The sequence below is a fragment of the Urocampus carinirostris genome, chromosome 10 (assembly GCF_059441175.1).
Source record: "Urocampus carinirostris isolate Australia breed hairy pipefish chromosome 10, RoL_Ucar_1.0, whole genome shotgun sequence".
Lineage (NCBI taxonomy): Eukaryota > Metazoa > Chordata > Actinopteri > Syngnathiformes > Syngnathidae > Urocampus > Urocampus carinirostris.
In genome coordinates this window covers 9,653,103-9,669,714 of record NC_142358.1, presented here as the reverse complement: position 1 = coordinate 9,669,714, position 16,612 = coordinate 9,653,103, and the positions used below count along the sequence as shown (strand labels likewise).

Below are 16,612 nucleotides of genomic sequence, written 5' to 3'. Positions count from 1 at the left end.
TAGAATGTCAAGCCCCTCTAAAAGCCATCTTTAAATTCCAGGTTCTTGATAGGCAACCTGGCATATAGAAGGTAGCCAATCTTGGTATCTGGTACCCATGTCAGTACAGATACTCTGAATATTCTTGGATATAACAATATAGCAGTTATTACATCCCTAGTGTTTGTAACACTGTTACAAATTGAAAGGAACCTCAACAAGCCACCTTTAAATTCCTGGTCCCTGTGGATCAAATGGCCAATAGAAACCACCAAAACAACTGGTATTAGCTACTATCGTGAGTCCAGACACCTTGAATTTATCTGGATGTTACCATATTGCAGTTATTGTTTCCCTGGCGTATGAAACAGAGTTATAAGTGAAAAGAATATAAATAGCCTGTACAAGTCATTTTTAAATTCAATTTCCGTGATAGTCAAATGACCAATAGAAGGCAGCCAATACAGGTATCCATTACCATTGTGAGTACAGATACTCTGAAAATGCCTGGATATTACAATATTGCAGTTATTACATCCCTTGTGTATGTAACACTGTTACAAACAGAGGAAGTTTAACAGTATCTACAATGCATCCTTAAATTCCAGGTCCCTGTTATTCAAATGGCCAATAGAAATTAGCAAAAACTGGTATAAGCTACCATCGTGAGTACAGATACCATGAATATTCCTGGATATTACAATAATGCAGTTATTACATCACTTGTGTGTGTAACACTTGTACAAATTGAGAAGAATGTTAATAGCCTCAACAAGCAATCTTTAAAATACAGGTTCTTGATTGTCAAATGCACGATAGAAGGCATTCAACACTGGACCATTGTGAGTACAGATACCTTGTATACTTTTGGATATTGCAATATTGCAGTTAGTACCTCCCTTGTATATGTAACATAATTGCAAAGTGAAAGGAATGTCAGCAGCACCCGTCCTAAAAATTCAATATTAATGATCGTCAAATGGCCAATAGAAGGAGCTAATACTGGCATTGTGATTATAAATACTGTGAAAACTCTGTGATATTCCTGAAATAATGTGCAACTTGCGTGAAGGCCCGCGACCTTCTTTTGGATTGTGCCCCACCAGTTGAGAAACACTGCACTTGACCACTGAGGATCTAGATTACATAAGAAAAGGCATTTGATTTTATCTCATTATCACTCTATTTTCACTCATAGTACCACATTGCTTAACGCTGTTTTGGATGAACTCTTTTCCACAATGCTCCATCACTACGTTGTACAATATGGCACTGTTAGCAAAAATGTGATGATGAGCTGAAGTATGATGCCTTTTCCTTTGTCATCTGCAATCCTGGTAACCTAGTGGTTAGGATTCAGTGCTCTAATTACTGATATCCGGGTTCGATTCCCATTGCATCCAATGTGGAGCAAATGAGGTCAGAAATATTACTAATATTTTCATTAACTGCAGTAATACATGTAGGACGCCCACCCAGACCCCCCAGAATTAAGGTGTGTTTGGTTTAACAAAAATATGTATATTCACGGATACATTTGGTGTAGGAAAAAATAGGGCATTTTTTTGCTTTTTGTGTTGCCCGGTATGAAACAACCCACAGCCCGGTACTGGTCTGGGGCCCGGTGGTTGCCGACCACTATTTTAGTGTCCCACATGTTGGTGACCCATGCTTGAGAAAATGACATATGTTACAAGCCCACCCCTCAAATTATTTTAGCTATATAATTACACTTTGCATTTGTGGAGGTGTAAACAAAAATGATTTTCCCTCTGATGTCCTTTGGTACAACAGTACTGGAACTACAAAATCCAACACATTTAACTTAAAAATGGGTGTACTGTATTTGGCAAAGGCCCTTCTTACCGTGGGGGACGTCATCCGTTTCAGACTCTCTCCAAGCGAATCCAGATTCACCCTTCTCCTCCTGGTCGCCCTCTTGTGAGGCCCTCCGCCTCCTCCCGGGTGCTTCTCCTCGCCCGCAGCCGGGCACGAAAGCCTCTCGCCGGGGCTGCGTCCGTTCCACACGAGCGCCCTGTGGAAGGAGGCGGAAAAGGGACATCCTCGGAGCTCCTCGGCCGCCTCCAGTCCGCCGTTGCCTCCGTCCCCCCCGGGACTTTCGAGCCCACAATCGGAGCCCACCGAGCTGCTGAAAGACTCCGAGGAGATCTTTCGCGACGAGGACATTGTGGTGAGGGAGAGAAGGAGAAAGGTGGCGGAGGCGCTTCTGATCCGGTGGAAGAGGAGGTGGAGGATGCTGTGGTGTTTGTGAACGAAATGGCCCTATGAGCTGGCCCTCTGAAGTGAACAATGACAGTCGGCTCCCCGCCAAGTAAGAGCCCGCTCCCTTCGAAACACTCTCTATTTTTCTCTCTCTTTCTCTGCTCCCCTTCTCTTTTTCTTTCCCTCTCTCTCTTTTTCTTGATCACTTTCTATCTTTCTTTCTCTTCCCCTCTTTCCCTTGCTCTCCTTCTCTCGCTATGTTTCTCTCTTTCTTGTTCTCTCTATCTCTCTTTCCCTCTCTCATTTTTCTCTGACTCTTCCTTGCCCTATCTCAGACACTCTTTCTCTTTGTCACTCTCTTCCTCTCTCTTTCTCTATTTGTCATTGTCTTTCTCTCTCACTTTCTCTCTCTCTATGTATCCCTCTCTTCTGCTCTCTCCCTCTCTTTCTACCACACTCCTTTGCTTTGTTTTACACTTATTCCTCTGTCTGTTTTTCCCTCTCTTTCTCATGCCTTCTCTCAGTCTCTCTCTCTGTCACTCTAATTCTCCATGTGTCTTTGTTTTTCACTTTCACTTTCTCTTTCTGTCTCCCTTTTTTCTCTCCTGCACTCCCTTAGTCTCTCTTCCACTCTGCCATGCACTTTTTCCTCTCTCTTCTTCTCCCCCCTCTCTCTCGCTCACTCATTATCTGTCTTTGTCTTTCAATCTCCCTTTCTTTCTCTTTCTCTCTCTTTCACTCTATTATTTTCTCTTTTCTTGGTCTCTTGTTTGCACTCTCTTGCCTTCTCTCTTGCTCTCCGCCACTCCTTTTCACTCCCTTTGTCTCTCTCCATTTCTTTCTCTCTATCACTTTCTCACTCCATTGATCTTGTTCCCTCTGGTTCTCCATCTCTTGCCATCTCTCTTGCGATCTGTTTTTCTCTTGTTCTCCCTCTTTCTTTTTTATCTCTTTCATCTGTCCCTCACTCTTTCTCTTTCCATCTTACTCTCTCTCTCTCTCTAATTTCTCTCTCCCTTTTTCTTTCTTTCCTCCTTTTTTTATTTTTTTCTCACTCTCTTTCTGTGTATATCTCTCCCCCCCACCCCACCCCACCCCTCTCTCTACCTCTCTCTTTGTGTCCCTCGAAGCGCTCGTAACTGGTCAACATGAGTTTTGTCATGTGTTATTTGCTTAAATATAAACAATTTGAGTTGTTAAATTAGGAAGAAAAAAATAATTTTATATTGAAACAATAAGGCTATAATGATATGGTTGAACAATGCCTTTTCAAAAGGAATCCGTGTTCTTTGTAATGTGTCATTAGTATTGGTGATATATAATTTCATCAGAAGGAAACAAAAAGATCTTAAAAACAGTTTGGGAGCCGAAAGAGCCGGCTCTTCTTCGTGAGCCGAACCAGAAAAGCCGGTCCTCTAAAAAGAGCCGGAATTTCGATCACTATACAGTGACACATCCACCTATTTATGTTATATTAGGTGATTGTATTACTTTGTTGTGATTATTAGGTGAGTCTATGTCAGCATGGTGGGAGAGTAACAAAATGGTTTAGCTGCAAATAAACATTTACGTAAGCGGTCCTGGTGGATGCACTTTCCAAAAAGAAACCTTTCGAATGATTCAAAAAAGCTAGCTTTAATATCCTATCACCCTAGTATGCAGACGTCACATAGTGAGCAGATCTCCTCCTAAAAAGAAACGAAACGTCGACAAAATCCAACACACGTAATTCCGACACGTGTATTCGGGGACCGGAGAAATGTCGCAGCTCGTCTTGCACTCGCCGCCGCACTCACTTTGAAGTATGATGGCAATTCCGGCTCTTTTTAGAGAAGCGGCTTTTTAGCTCGGCTCTCGAAAAAGAGCTGTTTTCTTTGACTCCCAGACGGCTCCTCGGATTCTTTTTGTTGCTTTAAGGTCCCAGTGTGTAATATTTGACCACTGTGGTCTAATTCCGCTACACTGTGCTCTGTGGCACTGGTTTTCGTTCGCAAGACGCCACACAAACATGGCAGTGACTTCTGAGTACGGATTCCACTATGTCAGGGGTGTCAAACTCATTTTTCCTCAGGGGCCACACGATAGAACAAACATTCTGTCGGGGGCCGACTAGTAGATTAAAGAGAAAGAAAAAGAGATCAAGAAATAAGAGAAAGAGGGAGGGAAAAGGAGAGAGGGTGGGACAAAGAAAGAAAAAGAGAGAGAGGGAGAGAACGTGAGAAACAAAAGATAAAAAGTCATGAGAGAGGGGGAAAAGAAAGGGAGAGGAAAAAAGAAATCCAAAGAGAAACAGAACGACAGAGGGGAGAAAAGAGAAAAGAAAGCGCAAAGGGTATGAAGAGAGAAAGAGAAAAGAGAGAAAAGGGAAAAGGAAGTTAGAGCAAAAGAGGTTAAAAGAGAGAGAAAGAGACAAAGAGCAACAAAGGAAGAGAAAAAGAGAGACACAGAGAGTGAAAGAGACAGAGGGGGAGAAAAGAGGTAGAAAAGAAAGAGAGAGGGAGGGAGAGAGAGAGAGAGAGAGAGAGAGAGAGAGAGAGAGAGAGAGAGAGAGAGAGAGAGAGAGAGAGAGAGAGAGAGAGAGAGAGAGAGAGAGAGAGAGAGAGAGAGAGAGAGAGAGAGAAATAAATACAAGTACAGTGTCTTTGTGAGGGGCACCTGCCTTTGGCAACATCAAGTTGTAAAGTTGATTGTTTTTGGTTGTGTATTTCTCAGACTTCCATGCTATGAAATTAACCTGTTTTTATATTTAGGAATATAAAAACAATCATCACACACATACACATGGTCACGTTTCAAAGATCAGTCTAATTCAATTATTTGTAAATACATTTCTCAATTTTATTTCATTTTATTGTGAAGTCGTGCGTATGTGTGACTTCATTTCCTGTTTATGTGTCAAGTCAATAAACCACGCCTACTGACCGAATGTAGGGGGGTCGGCCGGGGAACCTGGGAAGATGGCCGCTCGGTCGTGCCCGCTCCATTCGCGAGGGAGGTTAAAACTTCAATAAGTGTTTTTATCTGAATAATTCTGCCAACAGAGAGTTTATATCTTGTATATCTCTCACACAAGTTGACATATTTCAATCTGCAGCTTGTCTTTCTCTTGTGCTTCTCTGAGTGTTGTCTCGCGGGTCAGATTCAATCCCTTAGCGGGCCTGATCTGGCCCGCAGTCCACCTGTTTGACACCTGAGCATTATGTGAAAGAAATACAAATTTCTCAACATAGGATTTTTTTTTATTAAAAAATTAACATTGATATGAAAGTTTATGTATTTCGCCTAGTTTTCAAATCAATTTTGATTTTTTCTGAATGAGAGTTTTTTTGTAAATGGAAAATGGTAATGCCATGCAAGGCGCCTACCTGCTTATTGGTGGCATTAGGGATTCAGTGTCTTGCCCAAGGACACTTCAACATATAACACGGAGGAATCGAACCTGCGACCTCTTGATCCCAAGACGAGCGCTTTACTAGAAGGCACTAAATATAACACACTGTACCTTTAAAATTCAGATTAAGCAAGTATTATGTCGCAGTATGCACGGAATGACTCAAAAATTAAGAAAAAAAGAGAAATATGACAAACCAAAAAATAAAGAGAAAAGAAAAGAAAAAAATGTTTAAAGCAATGAAAAAATACCATGAAAAAATAACAAAAAAGAAAAGAAAAAAGTGGAAAAAAGAGAGTTAGGAAAAAAATAAATGCTTGGGAAAATAAGAAACAAATGTGTTACGTTTTTCTATATAGCTGAACCCAAAATGCAGAGATGTGACACAAAAGGAAATTTACAAAGTTTATTTACAACTTGGGAGCAGGCAGCGGAGGCAGGGGGTATTTACAAGACCGAAGCAGGTAGGGGAAGCCAGAGAGCAGGAAACCAGAATGACAAAAATGTTGATCTGGGGAAACGTGGAGCGACAAGCATTAACTCAGTGGGAAAAAGGATTGGTTTGAGCTGTGGTCCTATGCGGGGAACGAGGCACCATTCAGGATGGAACTCAGAGCGAGAAGCACAGAACATAAACAAAACTCAAGCACATAACAGACCGAAGACAAATATATATAGAAAGAGGGGGAAAAGAGAAGAAGAAAAAAGCTAGAGAAAAGAAGGAGAAAAAGAAAAAGCTGGACAAACGAAGTAAATAGCTAGAGGGGGTAGAAGGAAACAAAAGAACAAAAGGAGGAAAAGAAAGCAAGCACAAAGAAAAAAATCTAGGAAAAAAACATAAAAGGAAAAAGGAGAGGAAAAAAAGAGCCAAGCTGAATGACTCGGTTTGCTAAAAAGAGACGGAATTCCTATCACTAATGGCAGGGAAGCTGAGCAGAGGTGGGTGAGAATGGAAAAATCTTGCCCGGGGTTTACAATATCGAACAGGAGGCGGATTACACCTTGATTGGCACAAACTGCTGCCTATGAGTAAAGACGCCTGCAAGTCTTCACAGATACCTGCAGACACATGACACGGTGACTTGGCGCCTGTTTTGAAAGTCCAATTGGTTTAAAAGATAGCTTTTTGTATAACCATATAATAATAATAATAATAATTTCCTTTGTATTGTCATTCTTTGTAACAATGTACACAGAACGAAATGTCGATACACCTGACCCGTTGTAGCGAGCCGATGCAGCCGCAGCCAACAGAGGGCGCCGCCATTTTTACCAATGTTATAAGTCTTAGGTATGACTCGGCCGAGGCGCGAACCAGCGACCTCCCAGTCTCAAATATTTGGTTTATATTATGATTAAAGAGGGGTATTCTCATTGAAGCTACTAAAATCCTGAGTAAAAATATGATGGGTAGAAAGTTTATGAGCCCCGAATCACTGAGGGGCCATTATAAATTATTGGGATCCCGGCGCAATTTAAACATCTCTGTGTGGGAAGTCAAGCACAATTAAACAGATACTGTTTCATTTAATGCAGGCAAGTCCAAAGTCCATCCTGGGGGCCAGTTACAGCCTGTGACGCCTGTGTTTATTGGCCTGGAGGTGGCAGAGACACACGCAGAAAGCAATAGAAGGGGTCTGAAGCAGTCCTGGGTTACTCCCTAAAGACCCAAGTGAGCCAGGCCCAGAAAAAGGGGAGACACCAGCTTCTACAGGAAGAGTGAGGAAGAGTAAGTGAGCATGGCAGTTGGACTCCGGCATGATGGGGCATGGACAAAGTGGGAGAACACATTACGGCACAAAGTGATCTGGTCGAACGACAGACTTTCACTGCGTTCGGTTCCTTGTGCAGAGAGTTTAGGACATCCTGCCGAGTCCAGCGAACCCTCATGTATGGAGAGGAGAACGAGACCCCCTCCTGTCCTCTTTGCTCTGAAAGAGGTTCCTTGGAACATCTCCTCAGCAGCTGCCCAAAGTCCCTGGCTGATGGTCGCTATTGCTGGCACCACTAACAGGTTCTGAAAGCAGTTGCTGAGAGAAAAGCCGTGGCAATCAGCACCAGTAAACATCATCAAACCCCCAGCAAAGCAGACCCTTTCATCAAGGCAGGAAAGAGACCAAAAAACTTCTCCACAGTGCCTCTGGTTGACAGTTGCACGTCAACCTGGGAAAACAACTATAGTTCCTCCAGCACATTGCAGTAACACCTCTCCAGCCAGACATGATCATCACCTCTGAGGCTTCAGAAGATCTGATCACACCGGAACTCACAGTACACTGGGAAGAGTGCATCGAGGAAGCCAATGCATTTTGAAAATACAGTACATGTCGAAGGATTGTATACATTTGACTATCAAGGATTTTGTACGATCAAATAAAAATTACTTTTAATGCAAAACATATTCACTGGCTGAGCTGTGGAGCAGGTCAGTGCAACCTAGTGGAAAATGATGCTTACAGGAACAGTGGGGAACTGGGACAAAGGGCTGATAAGATAATCAGCACTTCTCGACACAGAGGGGCCCCAATGACGTAGAAACGCTCAGGGATGTTTTGACAATTTCAGACATCGAGGCGAGGGGTTGGAGCCCACGTGGGGACTTCCCTGGCACGCCCATGGGAGGAGCCGGCACGCCATTGTGCGGGAAGAAGATGGCCAATGAGAAGAAAGCTAAAGCAAGTTGCAGAAACACATAGCAAATTGGAGAAGGGTGGGATGTCTTTTGATATGTTTGTTGAAATGTATAAATCAGGGGTGTCAAACATGCGGCCCGGGGGCCAGATCAGGCCCGTTAAGGGATTGAATCCGGCCCGTGAGACAACGCTCAGAGAAGCGAATGAGAAAAACGAGCTGCAGGTCTAAATATGTCCACTTGATGTTGCCAAAGCCAGGTGCGTCTCACAAAGACGGTGTACTTGAATCTATTTCTTTCTCTCTCTCTCTCTCTCTCTCTCTCTCTCTCTCTCTCTCGCTCTCTCTTTTCCTCCCTTTTTCTCTCACTCTGTGTCTCTCTCTCTTTCACTTTCTGTGTCTCTTTTTCTTTGTCTCTTTCTCTCTCTGTGTCTTTTTACCTTCTTTTGCTCTCTATTCCATTTTTCCTTTTCTCTCTTTCTCTCTCTCCTGCTTTCCCCTTCTCTCCTCCCATTTTCTTTCTCTCCCTCTCTTTTCTCTCCTTCCCTCTTTCTCTCTTTCTATTCATCTTTAGATATCATTCTTTCTCTCTCTTTCTTTCCCCCTCTCTCACTATTTGTCTTTATATCTTTTTTGTTTCCCACATTCTCTTTCCCTCTCTCTTCTCTCTCTTTCTCCCTTTCTCTTTCATTGTGCCACCCTCTCCCTTTTTCTCTCCTTCACTTTGTCTTATTTCTTTCTCTCTTTTTCTTTCTCCCTCTCTCTTCTCTCTCTTTCTCCCTTTCTCTTTCATTGTGCCACCCTCTCTCTTTTTCTCTCCTTCACTTTGTCTTATTTCTTTCTCTCTTTTTCTTTCTCCCTTTTTGTTTCTCTCTAATATTCTAGTCCGGCCCCCGAAAGAATCTTTGTTCTATCGTGTGGCCCCCGAGGTAAAATGAGTTTGACACCCCTGGTATAAATGATCCTGGAAAAATCGGGGTGGGAGAATCGTCTCTGGAGGGCACACTTACATCTGCTGTTGTGAATAAACCCGCCCCCGTGCGGAATTGAAGGCTGTTTGATTATTTTCTTTTATTCTCTCTCAAAAAACAAGCACGCATGATTGTTGGGTAAATCGTGTTTGGTTTATAGAGTCAGATAACTCATTCGAACATTTTGGTAAATGTTTGGTACATTTTTATAGTTAGAAATCCAACAATTTTTATATGTGACCCATGAGTCTTTTCGACATAAAATTTTGACAGCACTGTAAAAAGAGTAGTAAAGCTTCTCTCTGTTATTTTACTAACACCTAGGAACCTGGCTCCAAACTTAAGTCATCATGTCAGTCACGAAGGGAGTGCAAAAAGCATACGTAAGCCGACATGAAACACCGACATGGATGTGAAATCATTACAGTGGAATGGGTCATTGCAGCCCTAGAGTGCATATGGAACCTTTTCAGTCTCTATGACAACAAGGGAGTTTCATACGCTTATTAGGTTCATGGAATGTAAAAATCCCAAAATAATTTAGTTTTTTGGGAGGTTAAGTTATTATGTACTCACGTGGTGCTTGGGGGCATCACCGAATCAAATTAATCAAAGGCAGTTTTGTCATGATTACTGATTCGGGGCACCTGCAGCTGCCCCGCTGGCACCGACAGCCACGGGACCTGATCAGCTGTTGAACTCTTTTTAAACTCTGTCTTCCGAAGGGAACCCATCAGACCGTCTGCGAACCTATGCTCTCAGCTGGGCAAGCTTTTGTACTCTCCGACATTATCCTGCCCTGTTTTCCTGCCTGATACCTGTTGCCGACTTTTTTCTGCACCCGTTTCTGCTTTTGCTCCTCCGTCCCGGCCATCGACCTGTTTTGCCCTGTTTCCTGCCTGATACTTATTGCCGACCTCTTTTCCGGACCCAGTTCCGTTTTGCTCCCCCGTCCTGGCCATCAACCTGTTTTCTCGCTGTCAACGACTACCCTCGCTCGACACGGAAGTGACACTTCCGTGTTCCTGCCATCTTCTACCCGTGACCGACGTTCATCGGATCGTGGATGCAAGCACTGCTCTCTTTCTTAATAAAGACTGGGTAAAACAAACGCTATTGGGTCATTGCTGGCTTGTGGCAAGTTTGCTGGATTGAATTAGTTTTTTTTCCTTTTTGTGGCCATTTGGTATATAAAAGAGAGAATATTTTATATTAGTACGGTGTTTAACATGTGTACCCTGGCGCAAAACGACGAAAATCGAACAAACTGGCAGCGATTGTGCAAGCATGTTGCCTTGTATCAGAGAACAGTCTGCCCCTTATGGTTGGCGCTTAGTATGACCTTGACCTCAACTGGCAGAGCATGTCTGCTCATTATCAGTGTTGGGAGGAACATGTGACAAAGGGACGTGTTCCTGGAACGTAAATACCTTTCTGTAACGCATTGTTAAAAAAACCAAGGATCTCTACTATCATTACTACATAGTGCATTACGGAGTATTTCCGCTACTTGTGAAATGCAGATTGCTGATTATGTTTATATTCACCTACAAAGTACAAATAAATACCGTTATGGCAGCACTGTCTCAACCACAGGATACCAGGTCGCTGGATTTCTCCTCACTGAGATATTCTCCCTACCATATATTCTTGTATCTAAGCCGATTTTACAACCATAAAATAAAATACTGAATTTGGGGTTCAGCTTGTCTGCGCATATTTTACTATTTGCCACCAGTAAAGAATGGTATGCAGTGGGTGGGGAAGGGGATGTGGCTAATACAGGAAGGACAAATCTACAGGAAATTAATGGGGCAAACGTAAGGGCAGAATTTGCTGTGAAAGTGTGCTGAATTTGGGTGTGTTCATTTGTGAAATTATTTTTGCGTTACACCATGCCTGGAGAGAAAAGAAAACATCTTGGACCGTACCTAGAAACAGAGAATGAGATCTTCGAGTCGTTTGAAGCCCGAGGCGAGATGGATATGAAAGATTTGATCCTTCCGCAGGTTGGTGTACACATTTTATTATATTTCTTTCTGATACAGTGAACCCTTTACATATACGCTTAATTTGTTCCAGGAGTGTGCCTGTGACTTGAATTGCTCGTGTGACAAGCTAATTTTCTCAATCTGAAAAACTGATTAATTCAAGGCCTCCCAAGTTAACCCTAAACTACTACAAAACACATCTTTCCCATCACTAAATACACATTCAGATTGTAATTGAATATAAAAACAGTCATGATATTAATGAACTATTGCAAGTTTATTATGAGCACTTACATAGAGGAAGTCGGCATTTGCCAACGAAATGGAGGTTTGTGTGTGGTGTGGGAGGAGTGATGAAGCACAAAAGACTTTTGATGATACATAAGTACATACTGTACACTTAAATTTAAAGTTACAGTAAATTTCAATAAACGTACACACAGTCTTGACAGCATACTTTATCATTTTCTTTTTTATTTTATTGAAGCTAGCGCCGCTTAAACTTTTCCGCGGCTTTGTTATCTGCACTCTCTGCTTCCCCTTGCTGTACCACAGAGTGTTTGCCAGTCCTCTTCTTGATTATTTCAAACCTTGAAATCTATTATGGTTGTACCTGACGATGACTCCTCCTTTGTTGACGATTTCTCAAGTTGTAGGTCCTTGTAGATGGACAGCGTCTTCTTGGAGATGATGCTCTCTACTACAGTACCTCCCGGTAGCTCCTTTTAGCATATTCACAATGACAAAAGTCTCTTCATTTCGTCATGAACAGTGGTTTGCAATTTTAAAATAACTATCACACCCCTGGTGGGTTTCATAGCTTAGCTGAGATCTTTTTGTTTCAATAGCGTACAAATAGTAGATGGTGACCGATCGTACTGCTTAGGTAGGTCACTCACTCAAACACCATGCTCATGTTTGTCTATTGTTCCCTGCTTTTTTTAAAGAGACATTATGCTTATATTTTTCCTTTTGCAAACTGTAGGCTTGTGTCACAAAAAGCCACAAAAAATGAAATGTGCTACAATAAATCAAACTTGCTCTGGAGTATCAGAGGTCTGATACCGGGAAGTACATGTGGTAACTGGGACGAGTTGATGCTGGCAGTGAGCAGTCTTGAGTAGTTTCAAATGGTAGCCTCTGGAAATCTTCGTAACTTGGATTTTCCCTTGTGCAAAATTTTTGTTTTGAATAAATTTTGTCCTGTATATTCTCTTGTTTAGAAATGCTCATATACAGAGGTATGACTGAAACTGTAGCCAAATACTGTTTTTCAGTAAGTGATCCCAAGAGCCAAGAAGAGATCCATAGGTTCCAGAGCAATCTCTATTTGGGCCTGGTTCTGTGGAATGCTTTGCCCACTGTGATTCGATCAGCTACATCAGTGGAACTGTTTAAATCTAGGCTCAAAACACATGTTGACGATGTCTGTGTATTGCAATATCTATTGCAGCCTGGTCATTTTCGAAGGGGGGTTACCTTATGTGCGGTCCCTTCTCAAGGTTTCCTCAACTTCCTAATGCAGAGGCTTTGAGTTCCTCCTTGCCCTCATGTATGTTACAGATCCGGAGATAGTGTAATAATAGTCTGTAGTCTGGTCTGTGCAGCTCTTTAAAACTACTTATGATTAAGGCCTATACAAATAAACATGACTTGACTTACCGCATCCAACACTTGTGAGCAGGCGCAAAAATGACAGAAATCGAGCAAACAGGTAGCTTGTTTCTTCGCGCCAGAGAACAGGCTGACCCTCATGTTTGGCCTATATCACAACCACAACCATAACCTCAACTGGCAGAGAACATGCGCCCATCTTGAGCCCCAAAGGTATGAGCAGGAACGAAAACGTGATGCATCACGAGCGCACACAAGATACACTGTCAGAAGGGATTCATTTATTGTCTTTTTTGACGCGGCATGAACTTAAAACACAAAATATCATGCTATCCCCTCTAATCTCTCTTTTTTTTATTTGTTTCTTATTAGTCTGCCTGCTCTTGGCAATCAACCAGCCATCCATCAGCAACAAACAGGCTTTTAATAAAGCGACCATCACAATAGAATAAATAATGTTTCTGGGATGATAACCCATCGAGATGGCATAGGCTGGCAGTTGGCCATCAGGAGGGATCGCAAACAGGGCAATAGCTCAAATCTGCCTATCATGAAATTAGATAGCAAGGGCACCTTTGGGACTCACATTCAATAGGAACAATTGAATTGGATGGTATGACATCAGCATTTAGACTGGAAGTGTGATTCCAACTGTCTGCCAGTGGTGCGCCATGCGCCTTCACTGCTGGCCTTAAAACATCTGAATCATGTGGTGTTAATCATATTTTGATTATCAATATTTATTGAATCATTCCTAATTGACTGGTTTCCATTATTGCACTCACATTCAGCCATTAGGTGTTTCTCGGCTAAGAAGTCTACCTGGAGACCTTCACAAAAAAAGGAGGTCATGTACCGTCCACGTACCGTGTTCAATAAAGCTGTTGTTGGTTTAGCGGATCAGATTCAGGGCCTTCTAGCTGCTAGCGGGCCTTGGGAAACGTCACCAGTTTCACAAACAGCCGTTAAATTTAAAAGAGACCTAGCTGCTCAAGAAAACAATACTGTTGTGTTGACTTGATAGCGAAAGGTCAGACAACTCCAAAGCAAGCAAAAGGTTCTGTCCACCACTTTTCACACCAGAGGTAAAATCTAAAACTAGAGCACGACCCAATCCAAATATCAGGCAGGTCTGGCCTAAAATGTAAAACACTACTTTCTGATCCAGTCAAGCTTATCTCTTGCTGATTTTCTTTTAATGATCCACCTGTGATTGTTCTCTCTTTCTGTTTATAGACCTGTTTAACAAAGACAGGCTTTACGCATTGTGTGCGCTTCTACTCTCCTCCCGTGTTGCCAGCTACCCAACGCCGTCGGACCCAGAGAATTGGGCGCGAGGCCGGAGGCAGCCCAAATCCCCTCTTCTCCAACCAAGTCCTCACACATAAAATAAGAAATTTCACTTCCAAGGGCCAGCTCATTCGCGGATAACACAACACTAATTCAGACTGGTGCTGAAGGCCTAGGTGTAAACTGCTCCCGGCTCAAGTGTTTCACATGTAAAAATAGTACATGATCATATATACAGCCTTTTAATGTCAAAAGGTTGGCATATTTACAATATATTTACAATTATTGTTTAACATTATGTACAAATAGACTTAAAAATGCATTAAAAACATACTACTAAATTGTAGCATTTATTTTTTTCATTCTACAGTGAACTTTTAATTTTTTTATATTAAACAAATTTAAAGTCAAGCACCAGGGAATTCCTGAGAAACACACGACACGACAAATGAAAAATATTTACTCTTGATGCAAGAAAAATACAAATTATGAAATGAAATAATCTTTAAACTTGTTACATAAAAATAAGCTAATCAATAAACAAAAGAATACTGGACATAAGATTTAATAAACTTACAGATCTACAAAAATAAATGATAAAATCTAAAACAAATTTAACTTTTGTGACAGATCACTAACAACTAGTATCCTGAGGAGGGTAAAAGAGAGCACTGCTTTTGCTTTTATAAGATTTATAAGAAGTATAAATGTCATTGTTTATGGGCCCACTATATTTAAAACATCTGTGATCCGCAACGTGTCGACATTTATGGTCATGAAAGGAGCTGAATTAGTACAGTGTCATCTCATGTATATCATTACCAAATATGCCTCTTTTTGTATTGATCCGATCCTGGTAAACACAGGGAAGTATCAGATGATACTGATCCGATAGTTTTTGCTTGGTATATCTGTCGTTTAATGAAAGACACCCACTTTGAGTTAGCTTATGATAAACATAGCACCCAGATGTTAAGCACTAAAAAGCTATTATTCATTTTTAATGAAAAAGCTACAATGAAAAATAAAACAGTATTTTAAAAAAAGAACAAATGTCTCTATTAGAACTGTTTTAGCAACAAAAATAAGAGAAGCAATTCAAAAAATAGCAATGTAATAAAATACAAAAACAATAATACAAGTATTTGCACACGAAGACAAGTGATTGTATAATATTTTGAAAACGAACTAATTCCCAGCCTTTGGCTCTCTGCTCTACAGGAAAAAAGCCCCTTTGGCTCTGTTGCCATAGTAACAACATATTAAAAAGGATTTTGTTCAGGAACAGTAAGATGCTTAGTTTTGGTTGCAGCTCGTTGCTCACTGTAGTGACCTTTTTTCATGTGTTTAAGTAAATGTGTGGAGTACCAGACAAAATTACACCTGGAATTGTTCTTTTTTTGTAGTTGGAAAGTTATGGTGCGCTTCCTGTTTGCCTCTGTCATTTTTAAATTCTGGTCAAGGTGGTAGTATCGTCTCCTCAGCCTGGCAGGCAGGATTCAGCAGGCCATACAGTGGTCAGGTAGAAGAAGGGGGCTAAAAGTGTGTCGCGCACCCAGGCATAGACTCAAAGTACCAGAAGGCACTGGGCGAGAGGGGGGGGGGGGGGGGGTGTTTGTGCTATCTGCGTAGAGAAGTGGCACTTTGAGGAAATAATAATAATAATAAAATAATAATTTCCTTTGTATTGTCATTCTTTTGTAAGAACGAAATGTAAATATGTGGATAAACGAAGTATTGATCTGAGGACAACAGTTTCAATCAAACCCAAGTAGTTTCTTTGTATTGATAAACTTCTAACTCTTTTTGTTCCCGGATCCCTTAACAGCCAGGGTTGTTGGGCCCAGTGTGTCTTGGGCAAGTGCAGCCTGGCGGCCCCCAACCCTCTCCAGGTCGTTTTTTTTGGGTCAGGGTTTGATCCCCCACATAAAACACAGTACTGGTTTTAATGGTTAGTAAAGACACAAGGCGGTAAAACCTTTGCAGTATGGAATCCCATTGTCCCATTGGTTTGTTGAAATAGCGCCAAGGAGCCACTAGGAAGTGCCAAAAAGCCACATGCAGCTTCAGAGCTGCTTGTACACAAAAGCAGATGTTAATTGATTTTGTTGGTATTTATTGTGGTGCCTTGACACCAAACCTAGCTAAAAGCACTCCCAGGAAAAAAAGTTTTTATTTAGATAATTAGCATATTGTGAGTGTAGTGTCATCAATATGACACTGAGCGTAACCACTGAAGAAGGACCGTGAAGGTGATGCTGAAACTTAAATTCCTTTCTCCGGATGGAGAAAACTGCAACAGTACAATACAATGCATTAAGTCCGTGTGACACCAAGTTCCCGAAAATAAAGTGCAAAATATTTACATCTCTCTGAATTATTACAAGAAATAGTAGTTTATACACTATGCACACTTTTAGAAATTTACGGCATTGCCTTGTTAATCCTTCAAAATGGACGCAGATAGATTGAACATCTGTTACGGGTGCCAGATTATCTTTGCAATAGTATATGCAGGTGAC

General features: G+C 41.6%; 1 protein-coding gene across 1 annotated transcript in view; it reads right to left on the bottom strand.

The window, feature by feature from the left end:
* gucy1a2 (guanylate cyclase 1, soluble, alpha 2) overlaps window positions 1-2,331 on the bottom strand; it is a 53,863-nt gene extending 51,532 nt beyond the window's left edge. The window contains exon 1 of the mRNA XM_088345211.1: window positions 1,846-2,331. Coding sequence (XP_088201337.1) covers window positions 1,846-2,166 — 321 coding nt within the window. The 5' untranslated portion in view covers window positions 2,167-2,331. The remainder of the gene's footprint in view (window positions 1-1,845) is intronic.
* Between the last annotated feature and the right edge of the window lie 14,281 nt (window positions 2,332-16,612).